General features: G+C 43.1%; 1 protein-coding gene across 2 annotated transcripts in view; it reads left to right on the forward strand.

The window, feature by feature from the left end:
- The window catches only part of LOC126175200 (cytochrome P450 4C1-like), a 214,856-nt gene that overhangs the window by 142,271 nt on the left and 46,046 nt on the right, over positions 1–26,539 (forward strand). For both annotated transcript variants that reach the window (XM_049921800.1, XM_049921801.1), the window contains exon 5: positions 20,520–20,720. In XM_049921800.1, the coding sequence (XP_049777757.1) occupies positions 20,520–20,720 (201 nt within the window). The remainder of the gene's footprint in view (positions 1–20,519; positions 20,721–26,539) is intronic.

The following is a 26,539-nucleotide window of genomic DNA, read 5'->3' on the forward strand; positions in this document are numbered from 1 at the left end:
ACACCGTCTTAGCTGTGGCGAGTCTACGGCAGTGTGGCACTTAGTGAAGCAAATGTCAGCATACTTCCTTCGAGTGACGCCGAATCATATCGAACCCAAGACTATTTTATTCCCGGATGAGACGTATTACCCACGCACGGAAACTAAACCCATGACGTGGCTTCGTGGACATACAGCGCATTATTTGTTTCAAGACGGCACTAAGGACGCTTTAAACTTTTGGAACTATTTGCAGCAACGATTGCAAGATCCTCCGTAACCCAAAGTATCAACAATATTTTTCCAATTATTTGTGGAGTGCGTTCCACGACCCTTCACGTAGCTGGAACATCACGTTTAAGAGAAGCTAAAATTACAAGAAGATGATACAACACTACACGGTACAACGTGGGCTCTACCTTGGTCATTACGAGAAGTCATACCTGGACAATACAGCAGATGGAGAGTTTCGTCGCGATCCCACGAATCGCACTCTATAACAGTATTTGCCCCATTTCCTCTTTTTGTCCCCGGTGCGAAAACGTCTCTGCAGTTTTTGTTTCCCATCCCGTGCACGATGTAGCACCGGTTAATGGTGGTATGGATTCTACCCTTAGGTTTTGTTTCATGGCTTCCTTAGACCCACACTTTCCTCTCTTTTCTTATGTCCTTTGCTGCAACTATAAGCATGTTTTTAGTTATGTGCGTCCCCAACTCAACGCAACGTGTGTACTTACTAGTTTGAGTGACTTACTGTTAAAAAAATAAAAATTAAAAAATTAAAAATAAATAAATAAAATAACAAGAAAAAAATTCACAATAATATAGCCAATGCATCTTTTGTATCACATCCCCAGGATGGGAGGGAGGAGACATCGTGGCCATGCCTCGGGTTGCGACCCCTGCCCGCCTTGCCTCCGCCACCCCAATACCTAATCCATTTCCCACAAAAAAAGGGTAAAGTGGTTGGTTTAAAAACATAAAAAAATGAAAGGTGCGTGTAAGCTCCGCGACACATTTTGCTCATGGCTGCGCTTGTGTAAGCTGCTGGTGGCCCAAGGAAAATGGCAGTGTTGTACGGACCCTGACATCGAATTCACGACTCTCTAAGGCTGGCTAGAGAGTTGCAAATGGAATCTAATGAAAGGGCCTCGTCTTGGTACTATTTAGAAACGTGAAGCCATCAGGACTACCTGGCGGCTCGTAGACTGGCAGTTGTGCATAGATGATTGTGTTGCTCCATGGATCTGTAGCTATGTAGACACACATACAACTGACGACGGACCCGAGACTGCACCGGACGACTGAATGACACCAGTTAAATGAAGTTACTGGCTGAACTTGAGACACATAGAGGGTGAATAACCTAAAATTAGAACCTCTAATATTGCGTAAATGGAAAGTGCTGTTCATGTGCAGTTTTCACAGAACGGATTAGTGGTCAGGAGCTCGTATTTTTAACCAACCGATTGATTGTAATAATACTTACGAAGAATAGTTTTTGTGCAAACAGTCCCTTTTTTTGAATCGGTCTGTGAAATAAAGGATTTCAATATTTACGATCGATGCTTTCATTTATCCAAACACGGATCCCAAGGGAATTAGACACCAAGGAAATTCAATTACGTAGCAGAGGGTATATTCTTTACGTAAAAAAAAATTCAATTTGCGTGGGTTGGATGCCGCTTGTTGATCCTTCTCTGCCTTTTGGGAAGATGCAGATATTGTAAAATACACCGAAAAGAATTGATTAAGTCGATCGGTTTTTTAATTCCAATCGTGCAAGGAATACCGTCGACATAACTCACCGCACGTAATGACACTGTTAAAAAATCTTTCGATCATGAAGCACGCGCCATCCGCTTCGCTGGGCCGACTGTTTCGCGTATTCCCGCGACCGCTGTTGACTGCCGCACAGCCAGCCGTCCATTTGCGCACATAAACAAATTAGGTAAAGAGTTAGAGGCATCGATACACTTATGAATGTTGTTTTAAACAATTTGATTCAAATACTCGCACGCAAAACACCGCACAGTAATTGGAAAGTGTTGTAACCAGTGCTGGAAGGCAGGCAGGGAGTTTGGAATGCGTGGCGGGCCTTTCAAGTGTTTAGTTCTGCTGCCCACCTCCGTCGACGCTCGGGAGCATAGCGGTTCTCCCAGGTACTAGTGGAACGGAAATACATCGCATAAAAAGAAATGAATGCAAATACACTCGAAAGTACATCGCGCGGAAATATTGTTTATAGACTGAAACTAAAATAAATGAGAGCATATACACCATGTCAGAACTATGAAGACGTTCTTGCATCACTTAAAAATGTTGTTAAATACACCAACACAGTAGTTCGTTACAGGAGACACTGTCATAACCCGGGACCCGTAAAGCGACGCGTCTGTCAGCGGCTGCAGTTTTCCACAGAGTGAACCAGCGACCGGCCGGATCAACGTACGCGTCCATCACAAAGGACGGATTAGTGGAACAAGGGGTCATTTCCAAAGTGTGCCAAAACGTGCGCACGAAAGCGCGCGAAATCCGTGGCCGGCAGACCAGTCTCAACTTGTGCTGCACGCTCAGATCAGCATTCATCAGCAGGTGCCGAGGTGTGTTAGAGTTCTATTGAATCCATGGACGAAATAGCGGGTGGATGGGGTAGAGGCCATATAAACCCGCATCCTGGTGCAGTCGCTCTCATCCTGCCATCGTCTGTTCACCTGTGTAGTTGCTTGTGTGTTCCTGCATTAATTTTTGTTCGGGGAAGAAATTAAGTGCACAATTTCCATCAACAGAATCTGCAGCAGTAGAAGCAGCAAACGCCTTCGCCTGGGCAGCCTGCCATGTAAGTTAATTGTTCTATTCATTCAGTGTACCTGTGTGCCCCGTAATTTTAGTATCCCTAATAGCAATTGTTTAGGTCGTAGCCGATAGAGGCATACGTCAGTACTACCGAGCTTTTGAACGTTTTGCTGCTGTAATTTTGGTATGTGACAATTTTTATTCCGTAATGGGTATTAGAGTTCTTCGTTTTGTTTCTTGTCACTGCAGCAGTCATCCCTGAGGTGTTGGCTGATCTTGATCCGCACCTGTAGGCCAGGAGACTATTGCAGTAACAGCGTACAGCAATAATAATCCATCCAGAACATCAGCAAGAATGTAAGTGCATATTTTTTCTAGCCTGTAGCTCTCAGAGAAAATGTTCTTTTTGTGTGTGTTCACGTAAGGTACTTAGATTCTAATGATGAGGGATGGGGAATGTATATACTTTTACTCTTCGTAACATGTTGTATTCGGTTGTTTGAGACACATTCTTTGTTTTTCCAGGCGTTTCTATTGACGAGGGAGGAGACGTAGGGGTATGTATCGAAGCTGAGAGCCAGGAGCCATCGATTTTAGTTCTGTAAGTAGTAGAATAAGATTTTCAAATTCAGTGTGTGTGTTTCATACAGAACTAATTTCGGTGAAACAGAGGCCACGGTCTTCTGTTTATATTTCAGATAACTAAAGAACACGAGTTTCGGTTTATGTTTCACTGAACTAAAGAATGCGATTGTCAGCATAATTTTCTATGTGTATGTATCTAATATTGTCAAGAAGTACATGTGTTCAATATCCTATTGTTGTAGACAGCGTCAGTGAGCAAGATAGACGGATTCAAGATGAAGGTGAAATACCGGAGTGGATACATGAGATGGCAGTTGCTGAGGGAGCTGAAAGGCAGTTCCATCTGGACCTTTTGGATGAGGAGGTTTAAATACTGGATTGGGTGGCAAAACTATCGGCAAGCCCGAATGAACTGCTCAATACTTGGACCCAGAATGGAAAAGGTGATTGTGATGTATCTGTTGTCATTACAGCACATTATTATTTTGAAATGTTGTTATTTATTTAAAAATTATATTTTTAGAAAATCTTGAGTCTTGTATTTAATTTTTTCGTCATTCGTATGTTATACAAGCACCACATTCACCACAAAAGCTAACTGTGGCAAGAGTGCCTAGAGCAATGGTTGTGGAAGCAGGAATGAAACACGCGCCTGAGGGACATGCATCACCATGCAAAGCACCACTTGAGGCTGCACGAGATGTGGCAACAGAACTAGCTGTACCATCGAATACCCTCTGGGGTCCATGGGTGGTTCATTCGGAAGAAGAAGAAGAAGAGCAACGATCTCCCAACCACCACGTTAGTGGTGGTGAAGGCTCCAGCATGCAACAGCAGCAGCAGCATCAACCTGGGTGCTTCCACTGCACCTTACCGCCGCCACCCCCTCTTACTCCCCGTCCCACTGTTTGCTCTCGCTGGCAACGAAAGGTTTATGTGCCTTGGCGCATACCCCTCAGCCCAGCAGGCATCTCCGCCTCAAGTGGCCTCTGGTATTGGAAGAGACAAGTCTTCATTATCTTTTGGGGGTAAAATTGCGTGATAAAGTGGAGCACATCAATCACCGAGTGATTTCGTAATCCACGTTGAGAGCTATACTGATCCGATTTTGCGAGAGGGTCAGCCTAAGTACTCAGCCAGATACGACACGTTAACATCCATATACATGACTATGATCCGGTGAATGGTGGGTCTACCTATATAGAGCTTCCTACAGATGTAGCATCCAAGAAGGCAAGCGTTAATGTCCAAAATGAGACCCAGGTTTCGAGTGGTCAATCCCAGCTTGTGAAAGAAATTACGAGAAAAATCCACAGCGTAGGGCTGCATCTCAATACGGTAGATATCTTGATACTCATAAGTAGTGTAACTTCGATGGTATCGAGATCCCCGTCAAGATCCAAGACATATCTAAATTTGAGGAGCAGAATACCGGAATGTGGGTTCATGTTTATGGCCCGGCGAAGAAAAGCTGGACAGATGAGCAGCTCGCTCCAGTTCTCAAAATTTGCCGGTGATTGTAAGATACATGTAAACATGCTCTTATTCTTCAGTGAGAAAAATAAGGAGGAAGACAACTGTCATTATGTTTGGATCAAAAGCATATCCCGATTCCTATTCCCTGAACTGATTAACCACAAGTGTAAAAAGGATATTTCATAACGGGTCTAAATGCCTTTTCCTTAGAATAGTTATTAGCAGCGCATCTAGTAGATTGCATTTCCAAGGACGTGGTATGTGTTATTATGCCTACTGAGAAAAAGTATTCATAAACTTTAAAAATGTTAACCATCAGGAGCGAAGACCGTTAATAGCGTATGCCAACTTTGAATGCCCCCTTGCTCCTATAACCCTCTATGGCCTCACATACTACCTTTACAGAAAAGCCGGCCGGAGTGGCCGAGCGGTTCTAGGCACTACAGTCTGGAACCCCGCGACCGCTACGGTCGCAGGTTCGAATCCTGCCTCGGGCATGTATGTGTGTGATGTCCTTAGGTTAGTTAAGTTTAAGTAGTTCTAAGTTCTACGGGACTGATGACCTCAGAAGTTAAGTCCCATAGTGCTCAGAGCCATTCTTTACAGAAAAACGCGTACCACATGTGGCAGTGTACCAAATTGTATTGTCCTATAATTCAAGTCTTAACCGCTAGAAGTCTTATGTCGCGGATAATTCTGCGGTTTTGCTCATTGAGCTCGAAAAATTATCATTGGAGACTGATAAGGCTTACAGCAACTACGTTCGCATGGCAAAATCGAAGGAGAATGAAGATTTGTACAATAACTCCGTTAAATATTATATTTGTGGGTTCCCGTTAGATTGGAAAAAGCAAACTCCTCGTAGGGACCACTGTCATCTTAGGGGGAAGTTCCGTGGCGCAGCTCACAATATGTGCAATTAGAATTAGCGGTTATCTAGTCACATAAACGTTTTCTTCCATAACATAAGCAAGTATGACGCTCACTTTCTTGTTGAGAACTTGCCTGGTTTCAGCGTGGAGAAAGATCAGGTGAGTGTCCTAGCTGGGGGTGTGGAGAAATATATTTTATTGTCCAAATGAATGACGCTGAGAATTACTCTCCGCTTCCTTGACACACTACGTTTTAAGTAGGCATGACTCCAGAAATTTGTTGAAACCCTACCTCGGGGGGATATACATATCATTCAACCTGTATTTCCAGACGAGGAAAAGTTTAAGCTTGTGACTAGAAAGGGGGATTTCCCAAATGAGTATACCGTGTGGGGTAGCCGCGCGGTCTGGGGCGTCTTGTACGGTTCGCGCGGCTTTTCCCGTCTGAGGTTCGAGTCCTACCTCGGGCATGGGTGTGTGTGTTGTCCTCAGCACAAGTTAGTTTAAGTTAGACTAAGTTGTGAGTAAGCCTAGGGATCGATGACCTCAGCAGTTTGGTCCCATAAGACCTCACTACTAATTTCGAAAATTTGCCATTCGAGTATCTGGATAGGATGACAAAACTCAACGAAATCAGGCTAACCGACATAACTGGATTCTCCAGCAACCTTACAGGCGACGCCATAATGGATGCAGTGTATGATCACGCCGTGGATGTCTGGAGGGAACTCAACTTCATCATATTAGGAGAGTACACATAGTTTTACACGGACACAGACGAGTGGTTGCTTGCGGATGATTTCGAGAAATTACGGAATCTATGCATGACCACATGTTCCCTGGATCCCCTTTTTCTACAAAGCGCCTGGGTTGTCTTGGGCTGCAGTGCTCAAGAAAACAAAGTGCAGCATTGAATTATTGGCCGATGCAGATATGCTTCTTTTCTTTGAGCGAGGGATCCGTGGGGGACTTTGCCAATGTGTCCATAGACATGCCAAGGCGAATAATCCATGGATGGTTCACAGGCTTAACGCATCCTTTGATTCGAATTATATCATGTATTTGGATGTAAATAACTTATACGGGGACGCCATGCAACAATCACTAGTGACTAGTGAATTGCGATGGCTGCCGGAAGACGAATGATAGAGATTGGGTGGAAAAATCAAAGAGCATAAGGCTGCTAATTCTGAGGTGGGATATGTGGTGGATGCAGAACTCACATCCCCTGTTAGTTTGCATGATGCGCACACCGATTTGCCGCTGTATCCAGGGCAACTTGTTCTCCAAAGAGGCTCCACCCTAGAACTGATGACAACGCTGGAGAATAAGCTGACATAGGTTATTCATTATCATAATCCCAAGCAGTGTCTCAACTTGGGTATTGAGCTGGTTAGAATCTTCTGGGCTATTTGCTTCAAGCAGTCCCCAGGGTTGAAGGAGCATATTGATTTATGTACGAGGCAGAGAGCTTCCGCGACATGTGGCTTTGAGAAAGAGTTTTATAAATTAACAAATAATTCAAGTTTTGGCAAAGCAATGGAGAATTTGAGGGAACGGAACGAAATTTGAATTAGAACCAAATGAGATGGCCATTGGAGTGTAAGAAATGCATCGCTGGACAGAATTTTTGATAGGTCACCATATTCAATAACATTGTTGCTGTGGAGATGGTGAAGGCTGCAGTGGAGTTTACAAAAACTATTTATGTGGTGATGTCCATACTAGAGCCATCCAGACTCTACATATACCGCTGTAATTATGAGTTTGCGATAACTCATATTGCAGGTCCTGAATTACTTTATATCGGTACAGGTCCCTTCATTTGTTGCATGAAAAATTGCAATCTACATTAAATATGGACCATGTGTGTCATGTAAATAGAATAGTTTTTTTTAAGTTTTACCTGCCACTAGCTCTCCAAGAGTGATTAGTTTCTAAGTGTACACAATCTATCAGAATTACTATTCAACTTGTGCTATTGGGACTGTGGAATATAGATTAGTAAAAAAAAGTTTCTCTGCATTAGTTTTTATCGTAGGCCTATGAAAACATTGTAAAAACATTCTCATCCAGTGCTACAGGAAAAATATTGTATAAAATATTCTCAACCAGCATTACTGCTGTAGCGTGTAAGTTAAAAGTATCTGTGCAATGAAATATCAGAGTCACACTGTATCTCAGGAACTGAAATGTACCTTAAGAAACTGAATTGTATCTCAAGAACTGACATGTATCTCAAAAATCAAATTGTATCTATGTGAATTGAATAAATGGGAAAAATCTTTATCACATGTCTTTGATGTCGTTATTTACAAAAAACTTATCCATTATTGCATTATGTATATAAAGGATACACATGACACAAACGACGTTAGTTCTTCTGAAGATGAGTGCTATTAAGGAAGTGAGGTTTAAGATGGAAGATAACGAAAGATATATAATGGATTCACGGGATTACGCCTATAGTGCAGCACTTATTGGCACATGATCGTGTCTGCTTCCAAAGACATATAGCAGACGTGTCTAAAATTATATCTCCTGTGCTTGAAGAAAACCACAGAATTTGTATGTGGACAGCACTGTATATTATGAAAGGATGAGCAGTGGGTGGGGGGAAGGAAGGGGTAAGTACATACGTATAATCAGGTAAAAATTCATTTATTTGTCATCCCACTTAAAAGTAATTTTACATTTTCCTAAACAGACACAGCAACGCTATTTTCACACATGCTCTTCCTGAGCCGATGGAGAACATGACACCTGCAGAATTACAGGTCTTGAATGGCAGGAAACTTGAAGATTCGACGCATCCATGAGATTTTCTCCTTCCCCTTCACGTAGATGGTGGTGTCCGTTTGGTCGAATCATCGATGCGATGTCACCATAACTTTTTAGGGTATGCCAGGATCATGCCAGTGAATTCCATGGTAGAAATGTGTTAACCAACTAGCACTCTTCCTTTGTTTTAGCACACTTCACATACTTGAAAGACCTCGGTGATGCAACGTTTCCTGAGAATGTCTCTATTAATCGGCATCTTGTGTGTACACTATGAATGCTACGTCTTCAAATATGAACTGTCTATGCTCTTCATCATAAAAAACCTTGACCATCTGCAGTGATGTTCATACCTTGAAATATGATTGTGGAATACTTTGGGTATCCCGCAGGACCTATTCGTTTATACAACCCGTTGCACAAAACCAGTAAGTGGGCGGTAGTTAATTACACAGTCGAGTACAACCTTAGCATACGCTGCAATGTATTCTGCGAAATTTGCCGAAGATTACAATTCAAATTGTACATCTATAGGTCCAGATTTAACTATTTCCTTCCGTTTTGATCAGACTATTACGATGATTCGCGTCAGCTCCTTGAATTCCCATGGACTGAGTAGGCATCCATTCTCTTGACAGTATGAAGCACGGAACCTCGCATACATATCGTATATTATCATACAAGTACAATTCAGGTTTCAGGTAGACTCTGGCCTGACCTGAAATTATCGAATTCGGGGGAATTGTTTTCTATATTCCCTCTTCTATTGGTCTGAAACGCAAGTATGATGAACCTGGGCATCTCTAGCTGAGAGGAGGTTTCAATAGGCCACATTATTTTGTTTGTGGTCGGTAGCACTGGATACTCGAAAACCTCTCATGAGTGGAAAGGTAGCGGTAGAAATTGATCAGCATTCAGAAAATTTAAAAGCTTCAAACGCTGCTCATCCGATATTGTGATGTGTCGCATTTTCTATACTTTTTTTATTGATGATTATCTCGTTCTCCTCTTGAGCTCCGCCAATGTACCAGAATAAGTTCCTGTTTAGCAATTAGCACAATTCGTTGCATGCCCTCAAAATGTAACATAAGCAATTTTACAGAAATACACGTGGTAAATCTCTTGCACTCTTCCACTGTTCCATCAACTGGCTCGTCAATGAACCATCCACTATTTTCTAAATCGTTAAAATCCGAGGGAGAAGCAGAAACAAACGTTTTAAAAGTTGATGTTATGCCTACATTGTGTGTACGGTCAATCTCGAGCCTATTTAGTTGCTATAATATCTCATGAAACAGGAACGCTAAGGCATTACGTGTAAGATTCGATGCCACTGTAGCCGTACCATCCCCTTTCGTAAATGATCCATCAACATACATGAAACTCTTGCATGGGAGGGCAAAAGCGTCTTGGTGTTGGATAACAATCGTAATTTCACCGTCCTTGTTGAATGTGGTTGATGCATAAGGTGTACGCGAGAAGTATTCCTGGCGTATAATACAATCGTCGTATTCCACCGGTCTAGTTATATCGAACGACGTCATAGCGCGGCTTCAGAGCCACTGATTTAAGGAATTCGTAGTTTTCACTCATTATCACATTGCTACTCTGTTGTGAAGTGCCACTCTGCACGTTGTGCACTTTGGTTTTATACCTTACGGCCATCCTGTCTTCGTTGACAATACGCCGCTGCTGCGATCCTCTGACTGGTTGAAGGTCTCCGACAGCGCTTACGGTCCAGCACGCTAAAGACCGCCGATTCTGCCTGCAAAAGGTCCCGGCTGGTTGAAGGCTGCCACTGCTTCTGGATCTCTTCACGTTCAAGATCACTTCTGGTTCCGCTGTAGCTGTACCCGTGCAACGACTTCCTAGCCTCGAAAATAGATAAGTTGATTATCCTGGTTCCACTATACGCAGCTGCAGATAGTCCAGAGCCTGAAATGTTACTGAAAGGTGAAGAGCGTTGGTAGGGATCTCAACGATCTTATGCTCTGCTCCCAATGATGGGAAGAATGCGTAAATAGTATGAATCAATCTGTCGTTGAGATAAGAGTTTCTTGCGATGTTACACACGACACGGATTGTACTGACAGGGAGTGTATCCTCTGACTGGTCAGATCTGTAAAATTTATTAGGATTCATCTTCAAAACCTGTCCTTTTGTGAAATCCAGTAACCATACAACTGATAGTTTTTGGTTAAAGTCAATCGTTGCACTTGTTGTCTTTATTTGAGACTGACGTGTAGTGGTGTTTGTACGCAGTGTATTCCTTTTCCAGACCTTTTTAAAACTTCGTTTAAATCGCCAATATCGTACGCACAATTTCCAGATGAAGTTCACTGTTAGCCTCTGTGGTATCCGGATTGCTGTTGCAAGTCTCCAATACAATCAGGGCAGTACTCCGCTCCCTGTTGCTTAAATCAATCTGTGAGAAGTATTTCGCACGTAATATTGATGATAATTCTTTTAAAATCGGAGTGTACGACATTGCATTTGAACCTCGACTGTCGGGATGATGCCTAATGCATCTCTTTATATATATGCTGCTTTGTAAGCGTTAGGAGGAACATTACGCACAGATGCCCACATAAGTAGGTACAAAGTGTTGGTTGCGATGAGAATTGCAGAACAGACGTCTTCTGCCGGTAAGTATTGTTGTAATTCTACTGGCGGGTAAAAGTCTCCAAATGAGTCCAAATAGTAGACGTTATTTGTATTTTTCTTAGCATATGGCACTCAGTGAGTTCCCGATACCCCAGGAACGTCTAAATTCACAATTTCACATTCTACGGATTTCCACATGGTCTTCGGTGATGTATACTGCATAAATACATCACGGAATCTATGGGGAATACTGAGTTTTTGCCAGGAGAACTTGAGTAGATCTGAATTTGTAAGGCGTCTGTCCAGCAGGATAAGTAACGGGCTTTTTTGATTATGAAGGGACCTAAATTTTTCTTGTACGGTTTCAAGTACAGTCCTATTCCGATGCCTGCTGCTTCCATCATGCGGTTATGCCTCCTTGCTTCCTGTAGCTGCCCCTGGGAGTTCTGTGCGTTCTTCACTGTTCTGGAAATACATGCAGCACCGCTAGCTCATGAACCCATCGCTGAGAGGCGTGTGACGGCAGGAAATAAGAAGCATACACTTCCACGTGATGTCTTGTTTATCGGCAGAACTCTGGGTGCTTTAAGCGGTCCTTTATGCTTCAGTGCGCTTTTAGCTGCATACATCGCTGTCAGGAAACAGTTTTTTTAAACACCCCTTGCCGGCCGTGGTGGTCTAGCGGTTCTAGGCGCTCAGTCCGGAACTGTGTGACCGCTACGGTCGCAGGTTCGAATCCTGCCTCGGGCATGGATGTGTGATGTCCTTAGGTTAGTTAGGTTTAAGTAGTTCTAAGTTCTAGGGGACTGATGACCACAGATGTTAAGTCCTATAGTGCTCAGAGCCATTTGAACCATTTAAACACCCCTTCTTCTCCTTGATCTATGACTTCTTGCTCTTCCTCTTTTTCAGTACACGACGTGCAGCATTCATAACTTGCCTGAAATTCATCTACCACAAACCGAACCTAATTTTAACGCGCATCGTTTTATCAACTACAAATGCCGCAGTGCGCTGTCCTATACCAACATCCTTTCTCGCACGTATTGCCTTGGCTTTTTCAGCTAAAATTCGATCTTCAACGTGACGTCCTGGGAGATCTTAGTGTTTTGTGTATGCAACGTCCTGTTCCAAACACGCCTCGTCAAATAGATTCATCCTCTAATCACCACGAGACTAACTTTTTTAAGGATTTTTACCACTTTCACAGTAATTATACCAAGGAATGTGCAATTTGACAGGAAGTTGGTCCAGAATACCACCGCCTCCTATTATGTGACTGCTATCACGCACGTTATGCTACTGTTTGATTGTGCCCTGTGAATCCCATTATACAGCAAATCACCAGCGTCAATCAAGCAGTTTTCTGTCGCGGGAAAACCATGTTATTTAAGTAGTACTCTATTGTCTCGACGTCTTATGACACACTCTATGAGAAATTCGTGTGGTTCTGAGTTCTTCTGTATTTCCTTGGTGTTAAAGCACCGAAACATCCTTTATGATGTAAGTTCTGCGCTCTGTTCTCTTCATTTTAGACACTGTGAATATCGCACCCAGCCAATTCAGGAGGTATGACTTCTCAAATGCTGTACTTTTTTTGAGACATGTACCAAATCAACTAAATTAAATTTCTGTTTCCGTTGATCCAGCATTTTAGTATGATAGTACACTGTATCCATGGGTCCATTATCACAGACATCGACTGGTCTCATTTTTATTATGCTATGTTTTGTTTAATTACACTGTACAATTATTTCTGGGAGTATATCTGTCTATTTGTATGAGTCACGAAGAATAAAATGCATCCACATTTGACCTTTTATTGTTCCTTCAGACATTTCACAATACTCGCCTTCAGGTGGGTGAATGTTGAGTAGTGATGTATTTCATAGTGCTGCATCACGGTCTTGAAATACCTGTTATAAAACTTGTCTCTGTGATCGGTTTGGAGAGTATCAGGGCATCAGTTCATCCCTGTCTGTAGCAAACCCTCAAACACATACACAACATTTCTCCCAATTTTTGTTTTAACGTGTAATGCCCAGGTAAATTTGGAGTATGTGTCAATAACCATTCAAATATACACTCCTGGAAATTGAAATAAGAACACCGTGAATTCATTGTCCCAGGAAGGGGAAACTTTATTGACACATTCCTGGGGTCAGATACATCACATGATCACACTGACAGAACCACAGGCACATAGACATAGGCAACAGAGCATGCACAATGTCGGCACTAGTACAGTGTATATCCACCTTTCGCAGCAATGCAGGCTGCTATTCTCCCATGGAGACGATCGTAGAGATGCTGGATGTAGTCCTGTGGAACGGCTTGCCATGCCATTTCCACCTGGCGCCTCAGTTGGACCAGCGTTCGTGCTGGACGTGCAGACCGCGTGAGACGACGCTTCATCCAGTCCCAAACATGCTCAATGGGGGACAGATCCGGAGATCTTGCTGGCCAGGGTAGTTGACTTACACCTTCTAGAGTACGTTGGGTGGCACGGGATACATGCAGACGTGCATTGTGCTGTTGGAACAGCAAGTTCCCTTGCCGGTCTAGGAATGGTAGAACGATGGGTTCGATGACGGTTTGGATGTACCGTGCACTATTCAGTGTCCCCTCGACGATCACCAGTGGTGTACGGCCAGTGTAGGAGATCGCTCCCCACACCATGATGCCGGGTGTTGGCCCTGTGTGCCTCGGTCGTATGCAGTCCTGATTGTGGCGCTCACCTGCACGGCGCCAAACACGCATACGACCATCATTGGCACCAAGGCAGAAGCGACTCTCATCGCTGAAGACGACACGTCTCCATTCGTCCCTCCATTCACGCCTGTCGCGACACCACTGGAGGCGGACTGCACGATGTTGGGGCGTGAGCGGAAGACGGCCTAACGGTGTGCGGGACCGTAGCCCAGCTTCATGGAGACGGTTGAGAATGGTCCTCGCCGATACCCCAGGAGCAACAGTGTCCCTAATTTGCTGGAAAGTGGCAGTGCGGTCCCCTACGGCACTGCGTAGGATCCTACGGTCTTGGCGTGCATCCGTGCGTCGCTGCGGTCCGGTCCCAGGTCGACGGGCACGTGCACCTTCCGCCGACCACTGGCGACAACATCGATGTACTGTGGAGACCTCACGCCCCACGTGTTGAGCAATTCGGCGGTACGTCCACCCGGCCTCCCGCATGCCCACTATACGCCCTCGCTCAAAGTCCGTCAACTGCACATACGGTTCACGTCCACGCTGTCGCGGCATGCTACCAGTGTTAAAGACTGCGATGGAGCTCCGTATGCCACGGCAAACTGGCTGACACTGACGGCGGCGGTGCACAAATGCCGCGCAGCTAGCGCCATTCGACGGCCAACACCGCGGTTCCTGGTGTGTCCGCTGTGCCGTGCGTGTGATCATTGCTTGTACAGCCCTCTCGTAGTGTCCGGAGCAAGTATGGTGGGTCTGACACACCGGTGTCAATGTGTTCTTTTTTCCATTTCCAGGAGTGTATTTGAATCCATTATTCTCATGTGAATATTCCCTCGTATCTACTGGATCAGCTTGCCGTAAGTCATCCAATCTTGAATCATATCGGCCTATGAGGATATGTTTTGCGTGGTGGCTTGTGCAGTTTCCAACTACAGTCTCCATTCTAATGCCCTGAAATTATTGAGGCAATCTCATTCAAATGAGCAGCTGATGCCACAAGAAGTCGTGGTCGATCTATTATCTCATTGGGATCGTCGTAGTGTATATACTGAGGAGACTTTTGTTTCAAATTTACTCGTGCACACCTGTGATGTTTCCGGATCTTTGCTCTAAAGAGTGATTAGTACAATTTTTACTATGCTACGTTTAAATGAAGCCGCATGTTCGCACTTTCATAAGTGCGATCGTATCACTATACTGGCCTGACTGCCAATATGTATGTATCGAAGGTAAGTTTTGCACTTTCATTTTGCCTCCTCTATCTCATTCTCCCTCATCTATCAACTTTTTTTTTTTATTAATTTCTATTCTTTGTATAGCTATACACCCTGTCTATCGCGATTTTGGAGTACTCTGGTATTATACAGCATAACAGAAAATGTAAGATTTGACATTTTTATTCGAACTGTAGGTGACAGGACCAAAACTTTGGCTACTTATTTTTTCTTTCCTCTCTGTTTGTGAAGAATCTGTTGATGTCCTAAAAAGAGGAAACGCATTATTGAACAATAGTTGTTGCTACTAACATTGGTTTTCTTCAAAATAATGGTGATATGATTGCTCTACCAGCCAGTGTCACGGAGTGGTAAAAGTTTTACATCTATTTTCGTTGTACAATATTATGATGACATGTCCCATTCAGTTTCAGTTGATACCTACGTGCGCAAATAAATAAATAACTTTCATTTCACTTTCATTGACCTTAAGCATGTCTTACACTTCAGCTTGTTTCTGTTCTGATTCGTTATTGTTTCTAATAGCATTCAGGGTCCTCGTTTTAATGCCATATGTCAATACTGGAAACTAACTGGAAACTATTTTTCAGGACAATAAACACTCCTTCAAGACACAGAGGAATTAAAGGCCGTAGCTACCAGTGGCCATTGATTTGTATCAATTTGGAAAATTGGAAATGTGTGCCGGATCGAGATTGGAAGCCAAGTTTCCTGCTTACTAGGCAGATATGCTAACCACGACACCATTCGAACACAATGGTCACCACTATTGCACTGACTACCCAAGCATGCTCCCATTATACTCAAATTCTCAATTCACACCACGCTTTACTGAAGCAGTGCCTTTGTTCGTTAGCATCATTACTCATGCCGTCTCTCTGATTCCCATAAGAGTTAGAGCTTGGTGTGCACCTGCACTGGATGAGTGATTGGTTGTGTTCTCCTTAATTATACGTTTTACATATTTCGAACATCTCCAAAAAAAAAAAAAGAAAAAGAGAAAAAACAGACATCATTTTGATCCTGCATCCACTATCAATCAAGACACAAATCAATTAAAGACATTAGCTGCCTGTGGGCACTGATTTACATAAATGGGTCAAGTTGAAAATATGTGCCGGAATGGGATTAGAATTCGTGTCTCCTGCTTGCTAGGCAGATGCGCTGACCACTATACCATCCACGCAGAGTGGTTACCACAACCACACTGATTACCATGGCACATCTCCCAGATGCCTTCGGATATGTCTGAAAGAAAAGACACCACATACACATACTTTCGGTGAACACAGCCAATGATGCTTTCAGTGTGGATGAAACCAAGCTCGAACTCTTATGGGACTTGGCGAGGTGCCATACATAATGGGGCTAAGAAGCAGGATAATGCATCAGTAGTGTATGGTATAGGTTGAGAACTTGGGTCCGATGGGAGGCATGTGTGGGTAGTCCATGTGGTTGCTGTGACCACTGAGTGTGGATGATGTAGTGGTAAGCTCATGTGCCTTGTAAGCAGGAAGCCTGTGTTCAAATCTCATACTGGCACTAATTTTTAACATGCCTCACTGATGCAAATCAATGGCCACTGGCTGCTAATGTCTTTAATTCTTTTGTGTCTTGATTTATCGTGGCTGTAGAATCAAAATAGTATCTGTCCTTGTGGACATTTCTGAAAGAACGGACACTGTATATAATAATAATTGATTTGGAGCCTATTTTCAAGCTTGCTCTATTAAGTGCTTCTATTGATTGTTCACAATTTATCTGCACTGAAAAATGGTTCAAATGGCTCTGAGCACTATGGGACTTAACTTCTGAGGTCATCAGTCGCCTAGAACTTAGAACTAATTGAACTTAACTAACCTAAGGACATCACACACATCCATGCCCGAGGCAGGATTCGAACCTGCGACCGTAGCGGTCACGCGGTTCCTGGCTGAAGCGCCTAGAACCGCACGGCCACACCGGCCGGCATCTGCACTGAAAGGAAACAGCAGAATTATATCCAAAAATGTTGGTGAATGTACGTTCCTCACATACGATACCCTTCTTCAATTTCATAGTTTAAGAATCTGAAAAGTTTCTCTAGGACTGCTCAGAATATTTTTGGTGATATGGGATCTTCTTGGCTGACTCTTTCCTTTGGGAATTTCCTAGTATTATGTAACACTAAAGACTGATAGATTCTGTTTCATCGGTGTATGTATTCACCGCTGCTTTGCTGATGTTTGTATTTAACCTTAAATGTGTGTCTCTGCTTCTTAATCATGCCTTGTAATCATAGCGTGATGCAGTGTAGCCTGTACCACTACCGATCAAGAGCTACTCCATTACATATCAGCATACGAATTTGAGTAACCTCTGCAAAAAGACTTTGTAAAAGCGATGCAATAAAAAACACTTCACATGAAAAGTTCACATAATTAACTAAAGTAAAATTCTGATCACTGGACGGAATTGGTATGTTATACTTATGGAATTATTATTAATTATGTATAGTGGTAGTATAGTATGTATGAACGGATATGTCATCAGTTCTATTACAGTAATATTTCACAGTGTAATTCAGTACTGCTAGTCTACAAATTATCTTTTTTAATTTTTGCAGTGAAATTCAAGAACGTTACATTGATTCTCATATTCTCATACCAAAGTTAGCTACTTCACTCAGGAATGTGTCCTGAAAAATTGTATAATATTAATTTCACAGAACATACCCCTATTAAGACACAGCAAAATTGGTTATTATACTTGTTTCTGGATAACCCTTAAAGTAACATATTTTAGGTTTCCTTAATAAGTGACATAAGCCATTGTATATGTAGCTGCACTACAGCAGCATTTCAAATGAACATCTAAGATTTATATTAAAATTTTATCAACCTCATGAATCGTTTTTCTCCTTTTGAGAGCCTTAACTATATTCTGAATTTCACTAGATTTACAAGACCTGCATCAAGCAGTCAATATGTTTATGAGCCTGCTTCGTTCATACAATGTAATACTTAGAGACGTAACCACTTTACGTCATTTATCTCTATGTATTATGTTAAAAAAGTGATTTTTTTGAAGGAGTGGATGTTGAACATTAACACTTACCAGCATTTAATACATAATTTTAATTTATCAAGTAAGAGTACATTTACAAAAACGGTAAGATAAGACACAGATTAAGGAAGAAATGATCTAAACGACGAATCAACTATTTTATTACAAATATGAATCAGTTTACTGTGAATAATAAACAGAAACAAACATTGTGATCATCTTTCTTTAGCCTTTTCTTTCAGGTGATCTTTATACAGCGTGAACCACCTAAAATTTGCACACCAAATACTGCAGACATTGAAAGTGCTTTAGATGTGCGGTTTTCACAGAATGGATTGGTAATAAGGGGCTCGTATTGTTAACCAACTAACAGCTTGCAATAATTCTTAGAAAGTGTGATTTCTGTGCAAATAATCACTTTCTTAAATGGAACAATACCTATTGACATTAACAAACTAAAGGTGGAATAAATTAGAATGTCAGTGGTGTTTGTTGCAGGATTATAGTTCTAATCATTTACGAGCATCCATATTTTGATAAGTTCCTACATAGACATTTGTACAGCCCAACTAACGAACAACAAAAGTGCATACATTTTTTATGTGGGTTACGACTAATAACAAGGTAATTAACCATCACAGACTGTCTTCAAAAAGACCGCCCTCAGCGGCATACACGCTTCCAGTTTTGCATGGAACTGCTACTGCACACGTGCTAGCATTTCATCGGAGATGTTTGAGCGGGCTGCAGTAATATGTATTTGAATATTATCGGGCGTAGTTAATATGTCTTTGTAGACAGCGTCTTTCAGTATTCCCCACAGTAAAAGTCTACATGCGTCATATCAGGAAAACCAGCCGGTTAAGGTACAGGATCACTGCGACCAATCCAACGATTTCGAAACAGTTCCTGCAGACATGCTGCAGTACTTCGTGCACTATGGGTGGTCAGCCTTCATGTTGGTACCACAGATTCTTCCTGGTCTGCAGAGGAACGTCTTCAAGCATCCGTGGTGGATTGTCTGTTAGGATGTTACGATTCTCGCGCGCGTTCAGTGTTCTGTCTATGGAAAACGGGTGTATGAACTGATGGTTCAAGACCCCACACCACACATTGGCACTCCACAGGCGCTGAAGTCCTACCTGACAAAGCCAGCGGATATTGTCAACAGAACAGTAGTGAGTCTTTTGGCGGTTTACTTGGTCACAACAGATAAATGTGGCTTCATCACTAAACAATATATATCTGGACTATCTGGTCTTAATGCCCAAGTAGAGAAGTTAACACGATTGCCGTAATCATCTCCACGCAGCTCGTGATGGAGAACGATATGACAGGAATGGAACCTAGGCGCTTCAGTCCGGAACCACGCGGCTGCTACGGTCCCAGGTTCGAATCCTGCCTCGGCATGGATGTGTGTGATGTCCTTAGGTTAGTTAGGTTTACGTAGTTCTAAGTCTAGGGGACTGATGACCTCAGATGTTACGTCCCATAGTGCTTAGAGCCATTTGAACCGTTTGAATGGAACATATGTCGATGGACAATGTGTAGGACACTTACCTGACTCATTAGACTTTCTAGTGCGATTGTAGGGAGATAACATGTGGACAACAGCAATAGCAGCACGGACATAAATTACTCCTGTTCTTTCATCACTTGTTTCCTTCTGTTACTTTGTTTAGGTGTTACAATACCACTTTCAGGTAAGTGGTTGAAGAGTCTGATGAATAATTAATTTTTGACTTGGTTGACTTCTATCCGCATATCTTGCCGCATGAACCGTACAAGAACGAACTACATTCTTCCTACACTCTCCATACACCATGAGCATGTTGGCTTTTTCTGCATTGATAATTCCTAGCGTCCACTCTCCACTTATTGCTTGGACTGTCACAAGCTAAGTAACTAGCAAGTCGCAGTGCACTCAAGGAAAACACAAGCACACTGTAAAGAAACACAACATTATTGTACCTAGCAACTACACAGGTTGAGTGGCACAAAGAAGTGTCGATGCGGAAAGTTTTCAGGAAACGACACCTCATAAACTACAGACACTATAATCCTGCAATAAATGCCACTGACACTCTATTTCAGCCTGCTTTTACTTTGTTAAAGTCAGTAGGTATTGTGTTTGCACAAAAAGTACATTACAAGCTTCTGACTTTAATCCATTATGTGAAAAACGCGCATCATTAACCCTATCCATTTCCGCAATATCAGTTTGGGTGATTTCATTCTTCATTCTTCCTTTTCTGAGGTTTACAATATTGCAATCTTTTGAAAGTATTGGATTTAACCGTAAATAATATATTTAAGTGACTGGTTCCCCTTTCTATCCACATTAGCGTTACATTCAATGTACTTTACAGTATCTGGTAGGAATTACGGAAAGTTTTTAAGCAGCTTGCAGGATACTGGTAGTACTCCTCATTTTCTCCAGGCACGCTCGTTAGCCATTGCGGGCACTGAGACAGCAGCAACCACACTGGGGAACGCACTCGTCCTGCTGGGTCTGCACCCCGAGTGGCAGGAGGCTGTGTGGAAGGAGGTGGACGATGTCTTCAGGCGGGGAGGTGCCTATCTGAGGGCGAGCACCGAGAACGATCTTTCCAAGTTCAGAATAATGGATGCCGTTCTTAAGGTGAGTGTTACTCCCATCACACTTGTATATCAGCTATATACTACGTGAGCATACGATTAAAAGGAATAGGTTGTGAACATTTGAATGTAAGATTGAATAATGTAAGTTCGTTATGCTGCTGGTTTTGTGCAATATTGTGCCAGCAATTCTACTTGACGGCAATTTCCAGGGTCGCTTGCATGAGATATGTTTCGAAATCGCGACGGTCATGGCGCCTTATAACGATTTTGTTTACTGCTCTGGTAACTGCGACGACAATGATGAACGATACACATTTTTTTACGTAGTTGGCAACCACAACGGCAAACCTTCAGTATCCTCCAATAACAAAACGTTAAATGTAATTTAACCTACCTTATTCGTCATCGATATTTCAGCCTGGGCAGTTCCGCTGATGCCGTAGTCAGCCAGTAGCAATCGTTTCTTTCCATAACCAGGATACACTCTAGCTAGATACATCTGTCAACAGAGTTAGCAACGTGTGGCAAGGTATTATGACAGGCGTATCTTTTTATGAACGGTTTCAAGGACTTCCGCAAGCACTCGATGTTCAGCGTCTGAACCGACAGATCTTCTATAGACACGAATTCCACAAAACAGTTAAAAAATAATAAATTCATGGACAATTACTTCTTCATTCAAAGTGTTGCACGATTTTCTGCCGTCGGTAATGACTATAATTCCAAGCAAGATAGAGTGCTTAATAAGAGGAACTGAAGTTAGTTTACTCCTATAATATACTTTCACGAGGAAACACTTTCGAGATTCCCTTTTCTATACCTCCAGACATCCATAGTTGCTCTGTTTCGTTCTTAAACATCGTCCTTTCCGGTATTTTCGAGATGGGATGAGAGATTCATCTATTTTCACAGTGTTGTTTTCGCCACCTACAGGAGCACTATCTTTAGTCAAAATTATATACCACACCTCACGGCAAAACCGTAATAGTCGCAAACAGCGTTAGTTGATAATCCAGTTTCTGAAGCTGTGTTTCCTAGTGTATATTCCTTAATCCATCAAGAAAACAAAATGTTACTCTGCTGAATGGTTAATTTACATGAATCGAAACCCTGTTTCATTTCCTTATCGTCATTCTCTTGCGACATTTGGCGACACACTTCTCCCCCTTAGAATTGACGCAATTCCTAATGTCATCAGTCGTCAGCAGACGGTATTTCCAGCAGTACTGTAAATAATTTTTAACAGTGCATAGTCTTGGAATTAATTCACGCCTTGCAAGAGTATTAAAAGTCCGCAGGATATCATCTTTATAAGACAACTGAAATTAGACGTTCATTTGCCAATGAAAATCTATCTGAAACAGTCCCAAAACTCATGCAGTTTTTTTGCAGACGCTACTGCAACACTCCCAAGTGGTGGTATGTATGAACAAAATAGATATCTGTCGCCGTGTTAATCGTGTTGTCGATGTATATCGCTTACAAATGATCTTGGACGTAACCCATTGAATATGATCCTGAGAATTAGGTACAGTGTAAATTGGAGATAGATAGGTATGAAACGATTTTGTTTAAAGATCTTTAAAGAAACTAAATTATATTGTTCATTAAATTTCGGGTATGCAGCCGCGCAAATAAAATTTCCTCCACTGATATTTCGGCCGCGTGTCGTCCGGCCATCCATTTAAAAATGCTCTTGTGGTATGTGAGCTCTTCTTGCAAATTGTCTTTATGGGATATACAGTGCGCCCGATGCACTAAGGTTTAAGGACACCTATGATCTGTGAAGGGTGATGGCAGCTACTGGCATTAAGATACAGATTTGTGTGTGTTGATTAAATCGAATGGATTTTCTTCGCAACAAATTCGTAGAGCATTCGATGCAAAACCTAAAATGCAGGTATGTGGTGGGGAAGAAGATAGTAGTTCCTTCAGATCTTGTGCGGTTTTGTTCTATGTGGGTGCTCTTTCCTCGAAGATCGACCATATTCTTGAGAAACACTGTGTCAAAGTGATCTTCCGGCCCCCCACGAAGATTGCAGCTTTACTCGGCTCTGTGAAAGTCGATTTACAGCTTCTTAAACCGGGTGTGTATCAGATTCCTTGAGGAAATTGTGAGAAGTCGTACACAGGTCAAACAACACGCACCGTTCATGAGAGGTATGTGGAGCATCGAAGATACACACGCTTATTACAGCCAGACAAGTCAGCTGTGGCCGAACATTGTATTGATACAGGGCATTCCATGAATTATAATGATGTGAAGATTTTAACATCCACCTCCTCATTTTGGGAATCTGTCTTCAAGGAAGCTATGAGATCAGATTAGCTAATAATTTAATAAATAAAGATAATGGTTTTAATTTGGACAAAGCGTGGAATTCGGCTCTTCGGGTAATTAAACTGCAGAGAAGTCGTCGTGGTGCCACCGCCGCCATCACACATCGATAAGCGAATCGAATGTCTGTACGTCTTCGCCACAGGCAGCGCATGTGTAAACGTATTCTTCTGCCGCCGACCAGCATCTGTGACCCACATGCGCAGCACCACCGCGGTGGAGCATATAAGGCTGCGCATGGCATCTTGTCTCCAAGCCAAGGCACGCTCACGACTCAGTCTCCTCAAGCTCCTCTCCGGCCGTACGTGGGGTCTGGATCCCTCCACCATCCTCCACACCTATAAATCTCTCATCCGCCCTATCCTTTGTTATGCCCATCCGGCTTGGATCTCCGCCCCCTCCCCCTACCTTTTATAAATCCCTCCAAATCCTTGAACGCCATGCTCTCCGCCTCGCCTATCGCATCCGTCTCCCGTCCCCCATGCGGATCCTGTACGATCTCATCCCCTTCCCCCACCTCCTCCTTTTCCTTGAAACGATATGGATCCTGTACACCTCGCATAAACTCGATCCTCGTCACCCGCTAGTCTCCCTGATCCTCTCCCACCCCCGCCCACTGCTGCACCTGTATTCCCACGTCCCACCCGGTCTCCATCTCTCCACCCTCCTTACCCTCTCCCAAGGTGGCTTCCCACCCTGTCTCCATCTCTCCACCCTCCTTACCCTCTCCCAAGGTGGCTTCCACCAGCTCCCCCTCCCTGATGATGTCCTCCTCCCCTCCATCTACCCCTCCTATCAACTTTGACCCTGCCGCACCCCCCACTTCCGGTGTCCTTTCCTTTCGGCACCCTCCCTCCCTTCCCTTCCCTTCCCTTCTCTTTCCTTTTCCCCCGTCCCCTCCCTCCACCCCTCTTCCCCTGGGCTTCCCCTCCTCCTACCTCGCTTCCCCTATCTCCCCTGCCCATGGCATCTCTGCTCTCCCCTCTCGCTCTCCCACTCCCCTTCCTCCTCCTACTCTCTTGGCAGGTCGCCGGACTCGCACACGCACAGTGAACATTCGCGCGCCGGAGGCCATCGCCATCAGTGTCTCGTATGTGTGCCTTCGTTTGTGTTTAGTGTTTGTTCGCCGTCACGCCGCCACTGTTCACGTGTACCGTCGCCATCATCCATGTTCTGTGCGCCGTGTCAACTAGTGTCAGTGATGTTTTCTCGTCCAGCGTGAACGGCTCCATGTTTTTTGTTTTTTAGTGTCTCCATTGTTTTGCCAGCCGTTTTGATTGTATTCTCTGTGTCCCCTCTATGTATTACTTATTGTAAACCTCAAGGCTGAAGAGCGGCGTACTCAGCTGCTGACAGCCTGCCTTGTGTAAGGTGATAAAAATCACAATAAAGAAAAAAAAACATCTTGTCGTTAGTCTTGTGACTCACTCTGAGCATGGCCGGACGATAAGCGGCCGTGATATCAGTGGAGGAAATTTTGTTTGCGCGGCTGCATGCCTGAAATATAATGTACTATTCATTACGCCACGAGAAGTTGAAAATGAAATCATATTGCTTTGCCATTGTAATTTAACAAATATGATCACTAAGTTACCATAAAGAGTGTTATGTTGGCGCCGCGCTTGTGGGCGACAAAGGTTATGTCTGCGAATCTGATCCTAAGCTCACGCGCCTCTTTAGGCTCTTCCTCACTAACAAACATTTTACATTTTCTTCTGAGGACTGAAATTAGTAATTGCTTAGTATTTGGCTAGTTTATGCTTCGGGGATTCTACTAATTCATTGATCTGTACGCCGATATGATTACTACAAACCAATTAAATCAGGCAACAGCGTGCGTTTGATTTTGAAAGACAGGATTTTACGAACATGATATAGAATTACGGGGCATCTGGCACTGGAGGAGAAATATAGGACGTGAGATAAGTTGAACCATTAAGCTAAAGAACATGACAAAATATTTAAAATGACCACGTAGATAACACTAAAAACACGAGTCATAGCATACCGTTCTTGTATGCAACGGGTCGTGGTGAATTTTCTCTGTGGAGATGCAGTTGGTGGTGATATATGGGGCATCCGAGACAGTGCCTGATAAGTGTGATGAGTATTAGGCCATTAGTGTTGGAAGACCCATTATACTGTCAGCAGAAGAGTGTGGACAAAGCAGCGGAGACAGACTTTGGATACGGTATCATCTCAGAAAAATTTCTGGCTACTGGGGCATCGTGAATCTAATAAGGTTGCAACAGAACAGAACTCATTCTGTTTTTCAAGCGTTTTGCTCCAAGACTCCAACCGAACACCACTGGCTTGCAAAGTGTAGTGTTGTCGTTGCTCTTCTTTTCCTACGGATTGCTCTTATTGGTTCGCCCACTCCAGGTAGAGATATGGCGTTACAAACTTATAACTTGCATTACGTCTTCCTGGTGCCACTTTATTCATCTAAACAACAAACTTCTCCTGACACATCTAATAATCGTAATTTCGATGCCTGGCTGCCATGTGGTTCTGGGATGGAAAGGTTCCTTCCACAATGGCCAGGTTCCCATCCACACGCTATCTTCCACTGCCGTCTTTGACGTTGTCACAAATTGCCGCAAACGTTCTCAGGAATAGGATTCAGAGATGTATACCAAGTATTTAGCCAACAATCAGCAAATGGATTTTTCCCAGGAAGACCCTTCTTGAGTAGAGGTGGTCTTCCTTTCCCATGCATATCCACTGTCTGCTGATCCTTACACAGTTCAAAAATGTTTCAAATGTCTCTGAGCACTATGGGACTTAACTTCTGAGGTCATCAGTCCCCTAGAACTTAGAACTACTTAAACCTAACTAACGCGGTTCCAGACTGTAGCCCCTAGAACCGCTCGGTCGCTCCGGCCGGCCCCATACACAGTCTTTATAAGCAAATTTGAATACTGTCACATGCAAATAGAATCATTTACATACGAAATCATCTCAGACGTACGTTTACTACTACATACAGAAATTTATATCCCTGTAGCATGCAACTGATACAAGCAGTACGTGACTCAAGAATGAAAGACGTAATGTCCGCTACTACTGCTTTGCAGCCTTCGATTTTATTGAGACTAGTGACGTTTCATTAACCATTATGACCATAGATAGCCTTGTGTTTCAAAATGGATACTAAACACCATTTTAGTGGAGTCAGGGACGTGAGGGACACTTTCATAATTCGAATATAGTAGAGGCTCCAGCTTCTGTCACAAATAACTCTTTTTCAAATATGTGCCATCGTATTTCATAGCCAATTAGTAAACGTTCATCTTTTTAATTTCAGTGTATTGCACACATTCCTCTGTGTCTGATGGCATGAAGTGAACATTACATAAAATATGCATAAAATTATCTGATGGGAATCGATGACCATCTACACTTACGACCACAAGTTGTTGTTGTTGTTGTGGTCTTCAGTCCTGAGACTGGTTTGATGCAGCTCTCCATGCTACTCTATCCTGTGCAAGCTTCTTCATCTCCCAGTACCTACTGCAACC

This window comes from Schistocerca cancellata, chromosome 3, assembly GCF_023864275.1.
Source record: "Schistocerca cancellata isolate TAMUIC-IGC-003103 chromosome 3, iqSchCanc2.1, whole genome shotgun sequence".
Classification (NCBI taxonomy): domain Eukaryota; kingdom Metazoa; phylum Arthropoda; class Insecta; order Orthoptera; family Acrididae; genus Schistocerca; species Schistocerca cancellata.